Raw genomic sequence first — 13,560 nt, forward strand, 5'->3', positions numbered from 1 at the left:
TTCTGTGAAACGCTAGTCTGACCGTGAATATTACATAGGTACAACAGGAGTGCATATAACCAAGAACGTAAACAGCAGTATTGTGTGCTAAAAGGCTAAGTGAAGTCACTCACTGATACCAGTACATGAGGACAATGTAAATTTTTGTAGTCCTGTAACCATAATGAAACATCATGAGTTCTAGGGGCATTGGAATTAGGTTCGAAGATATTGTAAACATAAATGCCTTTATCAATTTTTGGCTAAGTGGTGTAAACATTTTATTGTCTTGAGATGTATGGAATGCATACAACGTACTAAGAAATGCTCATGTGTCACTTTTGACATATGGTATATATGATAACTTATTTTTTCATTCAAATGATCACTTTGCTACAAGGCATGGCCCCTTTAGATTATAAATACTACAAATACACAGTCTCTCCCAACCCTCAAAAAGTAGCTTGTCTATTTCCTTTCAGTAACTAAAAAAGCCCCAAGACAAAAAAATTTGCCATACAATTGCCTTTAAATTTCACTTGAGCATTTGCTGTAATAAAATATGAGAGGGAACAATTTGTGTCTTTTGGGCATTGTTCTAATGCAGAGGCTGTGTTTACAAGATATTTTGTAAGAGAAGACTTTTATATTTAGCTACTGCAGAAAGTGTTAGCATTTTTCTAGGCAGGAGAAAAAGTAAAATTATTTTGGGATATAGTAACAAGTAAAAGAAATACTTTGCTCTTACCAAGCATACCATAAATCAGATGTTTGTGCGCTCCCTGCTGCTTATATGTGGTGTTGCTCAATTCCACAGCTGTATTTTAAATTTGAAAAGGCATTTCATTTTTAAAATTCAGGAAATAATTCATCTTGGTGTAACTCAAAACATTTAGTAATGGTGTGATGCAAACAACATGGCGGACAAACATAACTCGTTGAGATCATCCAGTAATTGACAATTCTCAGAGAAAACATCCAACTTCACTAGATGGGAAAATAGGTAGTTTCATGATCCGGTAACTTCCAGTGGTTCATACAGCACAACCACGAGTTCCTATTTCTGTGTTTACTGAATGCAAAATATTCATGAGTGCTGGTTAAAAATCATCCCATTCCAGCTTAGCTGGTCATGCCACTGATTTACTATTTCCCCTAGGTCAGGGGTGGCCAACCTGAGCCTGAGAAGGAGCCAGAATTTACCAATGTACATTGCCATAGAGCCACATGTAATATGTCAGCAGCCTCCCATCAGCTCTCCCCTGCTCCCAGCACCTCCCACCCACGAGCAGCCCCGCCAATCAGCACCTCCCCCTCCCTCCCCGCACCTCCTGATAAACTGTTTCCTGGCATGCAGGAGACTCTAGGAGGGAGAAGGAGGAGCGAGGGCATGGCAGGCTATGGGGAGGGGGCGGGAAGGGCTGGAGTGGGGGCAGGGCCTGTGGCAGAGCCAGGGGTTGAGCAGTGACCACCACCTGGCCCATTGGAAAGTCGGCACCTGTAGCTCCAGCCCCAGAGTCGGTGCCTATACAAGGAGCCGCATATTAACTTCTGAAGAGCCGTATGTGGCTCCAGAGCCACAGGTTGGCCACCCCTGCTCGAGGTTTTCTTTTGAGGATGCCTTATTGATATGTTGCCTGTATATAGCAGCTTCTCACCTTTTTCCATTGGGATCTTCCTACTCCATCAATATGACAGAGCTTTTACTGGGGAGGGAGGACTCTGAGGACGATGCAGGGTAAACTCACAAGAAGTTTCTTCACAAAGTTTCCCCTCACAAAAAGCCTCTTTCCCGTGGCTTTTGCTGCATGAAAGGGATGATCTGGGAAAGAGCAAGCACACAGAATAAGCAGGCACTCCTCTCAGAAAATAAGTCTGTGTGATTTCTGCTAACCTGGGGTAGGGCTCTGCCAATTAAAAATCAGAACCAATATCATGTGACCAGTGATGACCTACCAAGCAACTCAGGTCAAAGAGAGAATGAATGTTCACCACACATTTTTGAGTCATCATTTACATTGCAATTTTTTAAATAAAATTTCTTCCATTTCACAAAAATATCATAATCTCAAATTTCACCCATTTACAATATAGTTATGATGGAGGCTGGGTGAAATCTTGTGGAAGTTGGTGGGTGTAAGAGCTGCCCTTCATTCAGGGTAAAGGTCAGAAGCAATAAAGTTCCATTTTAGAGTAAGATAGCTGAGACAATAGGAGCCTCCAACCAGAACACAGGTCACATGCAAGGCTGCTCAGAAACTGCGCTATGGAGACAGAGGAGTTTCATTAAGTATTTTTTGTTGGAGGTGTGTGTGTCCATGAGCTGAAACACCCAGAAGCAGCAAAAGAAGCAGGAGAAGCATCCAGTGAAGCACTGGAAGTGTGGCCCTGAAAGAAAATGAAGAAAGAAAGCTTTTGGGACTGGCTGGGAAGTCAGGCTTGGAAATGTGAACAAAAACTTCTTTCTGTTTGATTCCTACTGTGTTAAGGGAAACAAGACTTTATGTACACTCTTTGTAAATTAACAGGACTGCATGAATAGACTACCCTGACTCCATCATCAATTTCTCCTACTAATGTAAACAACCTGCCCGCACTCAAATATTGGCTAACCACTCAGGCCAAAAAGGGTAACAATATTGTTTGAGCTGGGTTAAACCTTGTTATGGGTTGAATTGAAACCTTGTTGAAAATTATGTGTGAATGCACCCTTCATTTAAGATAGTTGTGAGGGACAGTTAAAGCACCGCACCTAAAATAAAGCATAACTGAGTCTGCCCAGAAACTAGCAACATGTAGATGGCAGATTCCACTGGGCATTGTTTCTGCTCCCACCTGGAACCCTCCCTAGAGCACCAAGTGTGACTAGCCACTCGGGTCAAAAGGGTGCAACTGTATTTACTGTGCTCCTAATGAAGTTTAGTTTGCACGATGGCACTGATACAAAAATATTTGTTTTTTCCTCATGATATGAATTTTTTTCACCAAAGTAATTCATTGTAGCGAGACAACTAAACGCTTCATCTTCCTCTTAATGAGAATTGGTTTAATAAAAGATTTTTCAAACATTTGTTGAAGTGTGACAATATTGCTTAAAATAAAAATTCGAAAGGCAAAATATAAGAAATGAGAAGGAGAAAGGATTTTTTTTAGAATTTCACTTTTTATATGTTCCACCCTCTGAAAAGCATAACCACCAAAGCAAATAAAAGTTTAATAAATAATATATACATATACACACACATTTAAATGAACAACCATGATTAACTTCTTAAGAATCATTAAGTGTATAATTACAAGGATTCTATTACATTAAGATACCAATTTCTTTAAAGCCAGAAATAATACCTGCTGAAACTTTAATTATTTAAATGAGAAAAGAAAGAGGCATGTTATCTTCTCTGACAAAGATTAAAATCAATTTAATTGCTTCTCTGCTGCATTGACATGATTCTTGCTGTGAGTCAAGCAACCAAAAAGGGAAATTAACAGTGCAGCTGTTAATCAAGTGATATTTGTGTGCTCCATCTTATTATAGCAGGAAAAAGAATAACTGCTACTTTGGGGAGAGTTTGGCCACACTGTACTTCATATAATTTTTTTACTTCAAACATTCAGCCAATTTACTTAATTTTTAGAATCTCAAGTATCTCTAGATGAAGTGCAGCCTGAGAAAATTGTATGTTGCATTGTTTGATCCCCTAATAAAATTTGTGATGTCAAGACCAAGGTTTGTTCCAAATTAAATTCACCCTTGGGTATCTGACTATAGTGTAAAATTTTGAAGTAGCTCAAAAAATAAAAAAAGAAACCAATCGGTGGGGGATGGGCAGAGGGTGGCAGCTATGAAGCATAACAGTATATTTACAAGCAAGACAGCAGCAGCTCCTAGAGGTCAAAATTCAACAATTTTACTAAAATTAGAACATGCATTTGAAAGCAAATAACTGTGGAATATGTAGCACCAACTCATGGCTTATTTCTGCTGATTTAAAAATGTTTATCCTTGCAGTGCCTTTGTTAAACCTCAGCACAGAGTGAATATTCAGCAACATCTATACTCGACAAACTAATGTATCTGATTGTAAGAAAATGGTATTGTGAAATATTTATGAATTCTGAAATACAAACCGGTGTGGTGCCTCATCATCTCTTATCAGCCCTTGTTAGCTTTACAGATGATGAGACGCACGAGAATAACTGAGGTTGTCAAAACTAATAGAATTCAGAGACTCTGCACCAACGTAGTTCAATTTCATCGAGAGCTCATTTACTGGAATTTTTAACTCCTTCACTTCTCATCATTGGATTTGTATCAGTTTCATTTTAGGGACTGTTTATTTACTATACATAGCAGAAGTGGTCATGGTACTTCCCTAATTGCAGACTGGACAATCGACTATGGGAACTTTTGGGGGGAAATAATTTGGATTGTAGTGTAACTTTAAGCATCTTCACCAGTGATGGACAAACCTCAAGAAATTTGGTTCAGATAACTGAGATCTGGATGCTTATTGTATGTGAACTTCTAGAGTCTGTGGTCAGAACAAAGCTGGAGTGAAACACTCATGAGAACTTGTGAGAACATATGTAACTGTACTTCCATGAAGGCCTGGGAATCTCGTAAAAGCAGCTTTTCACACAGCATTTCAGCTCTTGTAGGAGAGCATCCTCTCACAGTAGCTCAGTACCTCTTCTCCCAAACAACCTAGCAGAATGATAAATACTTGAACTAAATTAACTTTTTGAGCCACAAAAATTGTTTGATTTGGGTTTGTTTCAAAGAATAAGCAAAGATCAGAATCAGGTCTGCTACCTCTGAAGTGGTTGAGCCAACCCTAGTCTTTACTTGGTGCTATAGACAAAGCTTTGTAATATTGGTAATTTTTCAGCAAATACTAATCATTTCTGAAATTGATCACATTGTTGCCCAGCCTTGTGCTGTGCCTTATTCAGTTTGGCCAAATGTGGCATGTTACAGATGTCCAAAAGGAGTTTACTGCTAATAAAGCAAAGTTTCAGTGGATTTTAAATGACAATCAGAATTTCATAGGCAGTCTGATTTTATATGTTGGCAGGCTTTTATTAAAAATTATCACTTTAAACTGAAAGCCTGAAGGCTCCATTAGAAAGGTTCAAGGCCTTATGTTGAGATCTAGTAGAGAAAATATTAGATTGCAAAAACCTAGTGTTGAAATCATTGTACAATCTGAGATCAGGAATCAAGAGAGGTTACAGTTAGGGTTGTGCAAAGCATGGATTGTTCAATCTGTGTATGGGGTTCAAGAACCAAACTCTGCGCTTGATTCACAGAAGATGGATATGAACTAACTCCTAGACGTTTACTAGATATACTAAATATCACTGAACTCAAACTAAGGGAAACCCGACCACCACCGGAGCCTTCTCCTTACTCTATTGCTCCTACTCTAATGAGCCGTAGGACCTCATTTCCAGTTTTAGGTGACTCCAGATAGATCCTATTGCCTTTTGGGGGGTGAGGAGGAAGAAGAAAAGTTCTTGTGGCCAAAGTTTCCCTGAGAAAATATTTCTTAACTTTACCCAAGCATGTGCTAGGCACCTCCCAGGACAGATGGAAAGACAAGATCCCTTACTCAAGAGCTTACAAACAAATTTTGGATACAACAGTGAGGATAACAACAAGACATTAGGAAGAATGACCAGAAGCAACATTAAGGTTACATATTAACTCAGCAATATTAGTGTACACTATGGAGGAGAGTTTTTGGCACATTTTTTCCTAAATATGTAGGATGAATAAGTAGGAAATTTAACTGGCAAATTTCTTGCCGGCCTCACAAAAAGAAGTGGGTCTCCAAGGAGGATTTAAGAGAAGAGCAGGTAGTGGATCTGCAGACCAGCACAGGCAAGGCCTTCCATGCGTAGAGGGGCCGTGTAGAAGGAAGTGTAGAAACAGTTGTGGGAAAAGGTGATAAGCAGAGTGATGAAGCTGGCATCCTCGGACTAGCTGAATACAGGATAGGGTTGGGAAGATAAAAGCTGGGAAAACAGTGCAGGGATTCAAAGAGCAGCTACTGTGGTCAAATTCATGGGTAAGGGAGAAAATCTTGGTTTCAGCATTTTGTACAGACTGGAGCAGGACACTGTGGGCATTAGAAAGGTGTCAGAAAAGAAAGTTATCAAGATGGGACAAGAGAAAATTTTATAGCTCTCTGGACAAAGAGAAAAGGATAGATCTTAGAGATACTATGCAGGAAGAAAAGGCAAGTTTTGGACATGATCTTGCAACTGTAGACAGAGATTATGTACAAACACATTCCCCTCAAATGCAGAATTTGTGGGTTATCAAATAAATGCAATATTAATTTAGGTGTGGATTAATGTAACCAAAAATCTTACTTCCACGGACATGACAAATATATCCAATCCCAGCTGTGTCCTCTGGAGCTTGTAGTACAGACTTTCACATAGGAAAATTCCAAAAATGAAAAGAGTGTAGTAATGAGTTGAAAATAAAACAGAGAAGAAACCAGAAAGCACTGGTGAAGGAGAGTGACAGTATAAATCCAATTTTGTTTTCAGCAAAGGAGATACAGGAAGCCTTCAGTTTCACATACTCTGATACTGTCAGAAGGTCTCTGTCACCAGGAGACAGTCTGTCCATTTTCTAGGTTAGAAGTGGGATTGGTTTTACAGGTGGCTTCTCAACATTCTTGCATATAATCTGACATCTCTGTCTGAATAAACAGAGGAGACCCATCTTATTTTACAAGCATAAATTTTATGTTCCTTTAGTTTTCTTTTGTTTACTTCCCTATAAAGCTTACTCATCTCAACCATGTCTGCCTTCAGCAACAACCAAAGATTACAGTGATGAAAGGAGTTCTCTGAACACACACACACACACAGTGAAAACCACCTGTTATTTGGCAGTAACTTTCTGCCTAACCAAAGGGTCACCATTACTGTATGCCTTGATCACTACATGAAGAATTTGTCACCTACCATCTTACTGTAGCTTAGCAACTTCTCTAGGAAGATAGGAGCAAACAATAACCCAGGAAAAGTGGTGAAGAGCCATAAAATTATTTCCAATAATTGTGTGAGATATTTTACACATTTCTGCCTTTAAAAAGTTTAACAAAATGCCCAGAACTCTGGAGAAAATGTAATGCAGAGATTACAGTTTAGATTGGTCAGATGTTCATCTCTAAAAGTCAATTAGCTATAAGCTTCATGCCCCTTTCTAGGAGGCACTGGTGTGTCTTTAGAGAAACTTAAGAAGGGATGCAAGTGTTTTCAAATTAGTTCTTATTGAGGTACTGGAGAGTTCAAGTGCTTGGAAATCAAACATAAAGCCTCTGAGTTCTAGGACATCAATTTAAATCGAGCCCTGGGCAGTAGCATCTAAGGGTATGCCTACACTGCAATTTAAGGTGTAATGTCAAGTTATGCCTACCTGTGCTAGCTTTAATCAAGGTAGCTCATGTAACAAGGGCAGTGAAAACATGGTGGCGCAAGCTTCAGCACAGGGTAGCCACCCAAGTACAAGCCTGCCAGGGACCCCAGGTATGTACTTAGGAGGCTAGCCTGCACTGAGGTTTGTGCTGCCATGTCTTCACTGCTCTTGTTATCAGAGCTACCTAGATTCAAGCCAGCACAGGCAGATATATCCAAGCCTCAGTTACACATTAAATTGCACTGTAGATGTCCTTGGTGAGTCTTCACCATCAGATGGCTGTTTGGTGTCCTATGCAAAGTGAGCTAGAGGCCATGACCCAGTACACAGCTGACAGGGATCCACTTCACAAAAGCCACCACAATTGGCACTAGTCAGTTACACTGTTGGCATTCTCAGCATGAAAATCAAGGACTGAACGGAATCTAAAACCACCTTCCTACTGTACAGATGGTGGTTCCAGTTGAAGGGCGAAACATCCTGGTGAGGTAGGTGAATTGCAGTGCTGTTGCCTGTGCTGTACGTGTTTCCACATTGTCAATCTACAAGCAACAGGTGACCTGGAAAAAAATAAAAATAATGCATGCTATGTGCTACGTGCACCCCAAATGGCATTTGAACTAAATTAGATGGAGAAAGGAAATGGGAGATTTGAGTCAGAAAGTTTCAATGGCTAAGATGCTGAAACACATGTCGTTCCTGGGAAGCTGCCAGAGCAAGAACAGCTTTGATTGTTTATTTAAAAAAGTAGAAAGAGCACATTAAGGAGGAGGCAATTTTATGGGGCATAAATATATTCTCAACGTGCATTTTGCTACATTATGGTGCAAGTTTTCCTAACAGGCATTCTTTCCTTCCGTATACTTCATTTGCCTCAACAGTAGACGAACATGACTTTTTGTCACTAGCTGTCAGACTAATATACTCTTCAGTTCCTTTCAGCAGCCTGGATATTAATTCAGATTGGATTTCCATTGTTTTTTTCCCCCTCTCTCTAAAGATCAGCAAAAACATTTTATGGAGAGTATTATAAAAACCTCTGTGCTCAAGCTGGTGCTAAGTTATGAACATTTTAACACTTGAAACACTTTAACCGGGATATGACTATTGTTAAACGTTGATTTAAAAAAAATCTATTAAGATCTTTCATGTGAACTTAGTTTTAGTGAAAGATGATGGATACCAAAGTCCTCTATTTACCGACAGAATATATAGCTACTGTACAAGCATCTCCATACTGTCCCCTCTTATGCCCAAACCCAAACTCTGACCTGGAGCAGGTGGGGGTCCATCTCTGGAGAAAGATTTTGGAAGACAGTTCAGTCTACATGTCTATTCGGTTCTTGTTTGTTCTGCTTAGTGAGGCAAACAAGCATGTAAATTAGTTCCCTCTGTGAACGTGGTTTTTGAGTACTTGTCCACTAGGAATGGGATCATAACCGCAAAATATGAAGCACAGCTATATGAAACAGTAACATCTTCCAGCCTAGGGCTGGATTTCAACTGGCAATTTAGAGGTAAGGGACTAGATTCCATTACCAATTCCTTGAGCTGTCCAGACTTGCCAAAGTCAACAACATTGACTAAAATAATAAACAGTTCTAATAGGTGTATTGACCTCCTGTGTGCAGATAAGATTGTTGATCATGTGCAGGTGGCAAAGAGTCATGAAAATCCCCTTTCAGTATATTAAAAGTAGAAGAGAAGCCCTTAAGGGGGTCTGGTCTCCAGCTTTCTCCTTGCCATACTTAAGGCATGCACAATCCATTCTTCCCTCCACAATGTAATGTTTGTTTAAACACTGAGAATTGCAGTAGGGCTAATGGGAGTGGGACTCTGACATTTTTATATTAATATTTGCGGATTATGACTGCCCGGTTGGAAGGACAGCCACTTAAGATACATTATTCCCGATTAACAATATTACTACCAGGGAACACTGAAAAATTGCAGAGAACAATGTTAAAAGGGGTGGGAGTCTACCGGTCCGATTAGAGAACTGGGAACCAGGAAACTCCCAACTTCACCTGCCTGTTCAAATCCTATAGTGATGGATTCTATGAGAACATTTGTAACGATTAATTCTGGTTTAACCCTAAGTCACGGGCAAGTTGAGCAAATCAACCCCTCCGCCTCAGTTTCCCCATCTGCCAATTATGCATAGTACCTACCATCATAATGGTCTTGTGAGGATTCTTTAATATTTTCAAAGGATTCTAAGGATAATAAGTGCTAATGTATTATTAACCTGTAGGAACATCTCCTTTTTTGTGACACCTGTGCGAGTACTTCACAGACAGTGTAATTCATGCCTCCATAAAACGAACTTGCCTTCCTTTTTGCACAAAACATGTAATTGTGGAGCCAACAGAATCTGTTGTAAGTGGCAAATTCATCACATTTGCTTCCCACCCACTGAGTGGAAAACTTTAAACAAGTTTATAGATCTACAAAATGGGTATATAGGAGAAACATGCAGATTTCTGGAGGGAATAATAAAGCCATATTAAGCAACAATACATAGATATTTCCAAGATAATTCAAATGATGCACAATGAGGCAGGAAAGTGGGAGACCCATATTTCCAGTCCCAAGCACTATTAAGAGAAAAACATTGCAATGACATCTGCCCATTTTCCAGGGCTTTGTGAATCACAGCAAGCCCCATCAGCCAGTATGTAAAAAACTTGTAGTAACAGCTTTCAAACAGCATTGGAGGCTTTCCAATACATCAGTGATGCGGCTGTATAAGAACATGAATAGTATTGAGTGAAAAGCCCATTTTATTTCTTTTTAGATAGATACTTTGACAACTAGAAGTACAAAAAATTGCAACAGCAACTTCATTCTGAGCAGACAGTCCCTACACTCATCATATACACCAATGGTACTGTTCATTAAGTGTGACTTTTCCATTTGTTCTAGATACAGATCTCTAATATCTAGCTGGACTAAACCTGCAGGGCTCCTACTTCTTTCACAGAGTCACAATGTGGGTACACATGTGTACTGTAGCATCACCTACTGCCTGTTAGCGATATTGAGAGACTGTTTCTACTTAGGGACTCAAACAGTTTTAATTTTGTTAGGAAGTTGTAATAAATATAAAAGGAAGGGTAACCACCTTTCTGTATACAGTGCTATAAAATACCTCCTGGCCAGAGGCAAAACCCTTTTACCTGTAAAGGGTTAAGAAGCTAAGATAACCTCGCTGGCACCTGACCCAAAATGACCAATGAGGGGACAAGATACTTTCAAATCTGGAGGTGGGGGGACAAAGGGTTTGTCTGTCTGTGTGATGCTTTTGCTGGGAACAGATCAGGAATGTAGCCTTACAACTCCTGTTAAGTTAGTAAGTAATCTAGCTAGAAATGCGTTAGATTTCCTTTTGTTTAATGGCTGGTAAAATAAGCTGTGCTGGATGGAAAGCATATTCCTGTTTTTGTGTCTTTTTGTAACTTAAGGTTCTGCCCAGAGGGATTCTCTATGTTTTGAATCTGATTACCCTGTAAGGTATTTACCATCCTGATTTTTACAGAGGTGATTCTTTTACCTTTTCTTTAATTAAAATTCTTCTTTTAAGAACCTGATTGCTTTTTCATTGTTCTTAAGATCCAAGGGTTTGGGTCTGTGTTCACCTGTACAAAATGGTGAGGATTCTTATCAAGCCTTCCTCAGGAAAGGGGGTGTAGGGCTTGGGGGGATATTTTGGGGGAAGACGTCTCCAGGGCTCTTTCCCTGTTCTTTGTTTAAAACGCTTGGTGGTGGCAGCATACGGTTCAAGGACAAGGCAAAGTTTGCACCTTGGGGAAGTTTTTAACCTAAGCTGGTAAGAATAAGCTTTGGGGGTATTTCATGCAGGTCCTCACATCTGTACCCTAGAGTTCAGAGTGGGGAAGGAACCTTGACAAAAGTATACCTCTAAAGACACTAAAGGACAATTAGTGTGTCACCTAGATCTGGCCCTTAATATCCAAAATACCTAAACAAAGGGTCATAAATAAGAAAAAGGAATAAATCAAGCTATTTTATAGTCCATATTATAAGGAGTAGAACAGAACTGGAGTTAGCAATTCTAAACAGGAACAGGAGGATATGCTGAAATACTACTTAAAATAGAGCCTTCAGAAACATTAGGTGTAGATTCAACTATGTTTGAACTTCATAACACTCACCATACCATTAAAAACACATTTGTTTGAACAGATACTGATAGCAGATTTCCTGTTCCAACTTACTACATGACACTAGAAAACAGGAACTAAAATGAAATTCAGTATAATGTAATCCAATGCAAGATTATGTGAAAATGGCCTTACCGCAGGGCTATGCATTGAATGGGCATTTAAATCCTATTATGTCTGATTCTCTTGCAGTATTTGGGCACGTTTGTAAATAGCTATAAAGAAACATTATGCCTAGTGCTGTTAAGTCCCCCATGTAGCAGATGGTTTCTCTGTTGTGAGAATGTATGTTTCAAAGTCAGACCCAATGCAGAAAGAGGCAACAATGGAAACCATGGCATCTGGTTTCAAAGAAGCACAGCTCACAGCTAGTGGGAGAAATCAGACATAATACAGAGAGATAATATAACACTGATTTACCAGAACATTTGCAGCAAGTAGGGGAGCCATAAGAAAGATGTTCATGCTTTCTTTACCTTTGTCATGACTGAGAGCAGATGCACAGAACAGAGCAGAGAAGTGGGAATCCAAACAAATTAGTTATTTTAAGAGAAAGTAAGTAGTATCAGAAAAACAGAATTGCCTGCTGTAATCCTAGAAGAAGACCTGGTAATGATGAAGAGAAATGAGTGGCCCATAGAAAACAGATCTATAAGATCAGCGTAATTCAGTGAGGGAAACAAATACCTTTCTAAACATGTCAACCAGACCAATGTAAAACATAATAAATCTAGAACAAAAGGTAGAAGATGTACACACTTTATAAAAGAGAAAGCAAGACAGCCCTGACAATGGGCCATTAATTTATAATGCTTATGACATCATGTAATGCCTGTGTGTGAAAGTCTGGCCCCATCCAAGTCAGTGGCAAATCTCCTATTAACTTGAATGGGGCCAGAATTTCACCTTTTGTTTGCCTAGGTATCCTTGTAGGCAGCAGCTTTGCACCAAAGAAATTATTCCAATCATAGCATTGGGCAGTGAACAGACTAAAAAAATTTTTGGTATCTATGTCTTTCTAGAACTCAAAATAGAAGACATGATAATTAGGTTTCACAGTAGCCGCCGTGTTAGTCCGTATCTGCAAAAAGAACAGGAGTACTTGCGGCACCTATGCATCCGATGAAGTGAGCTGTAGCCCACGAAAGCTTATGTTCAAATAAATTGGTTAGTCTCTAAGGTGCCACAAGTACTCCTGTTCTTTTTGCGGATAATTAGGTTGTTCATCTCATTTTGGTTCATGCAAAGGATGGAATAAGCCAAGAAGCGGCAAGCCTCAGTTGTGCTTCATGGCCATGGTATTGAAAATGAATTAAAAATAAATTTAAAAAATTGATTGATTTTTGGAGGGCTGGGGCAGCAGGGAAGGGAGGTGTTCCTGAATATCAAACAATTGTATTGATGTGCTTTTTACCCATGATTTGTGCTGTATGCTGGCTGTGTTGTGGAAATGATGTGTGAACATGTATTTTAAAACTGTCATAAAACACATGCACAAGGGGGCCAAATTAAGTTTGCACGGGCAACCTTACTTCTGACATTTCTTAACTTTTGAGTGCTTGATTTTGTACCCTTCATAACGTTCTTTTAACATAGTATTTTTATATGTTATTTCCTGGGTTTTAATAAATTAAACTGAAAAAACAAGCTTTATCCTGTGGAACCATGTTGACTCCAACACAGTTCACCAACAGGGTGGGAAGCTTTAGATCCATAACACATATCTTTGCCACTTGATCTAACAGAGTAACTGATAGCAATAGTAGTTTATCATCCTCTGTGAGCCAGCCAATAGAGGGAGATGAGGCACATATTTTGCTAGTGGGTTTCACAGCTATTTCCTTCCACTAACAGAATAGTGAGACTGGAATCCTGGGTTCTATTCCAGGTTCTAAGGCAAATATACTCAAGTGGTCAAAGACTCTTCTCTGCCCCTGTTCCTCCTGCCCAAGCCTG

At 39.5% G+C, this 13,560-nt stretch overlaps 1 protein-coding gene across 1 annotated transcript in view; it reads right to left on the reverse strand.

Annotated features, from left to right (window-relative positions):
- Positions 1-2,382: 2,382 nt before the first annotated feature.
- Positions 2,383-13,560, reverse strand: part of RWDD3 (RWD domain containing 3) — a 146,862-nt gene continuing 135,684 nt past the window's right edge. Inside the window, exon 9 of the mRNA XM_043521477.1 lies at positions 2,383-7,980. Within this exon, the coding sequence (XP_043377412.1) occupies positions 7,958-7,980 (23 nt within the window). The 3' untranslated portion in view covers positions 2,383-7,957. The remainder of the gene's footprint in view (positions 7,981-13,560) is intronic.

The sequence above is a fragment of the Chelonia mydas genome, chromosome 8 (genome assembly GCF_015237465.2).
Source record: "Chelonia mydas isolate rCheMyd1 chromosome 8, rCheMyd1.pri.v2, whole genome shotgun sequence".
NCBI classification, from domain to species: domain Eukaryota; kingdom Metazoa; phylum Chordata; order Testudines; family Cheloniidae; genus Chelonia; species Chelonia mydas.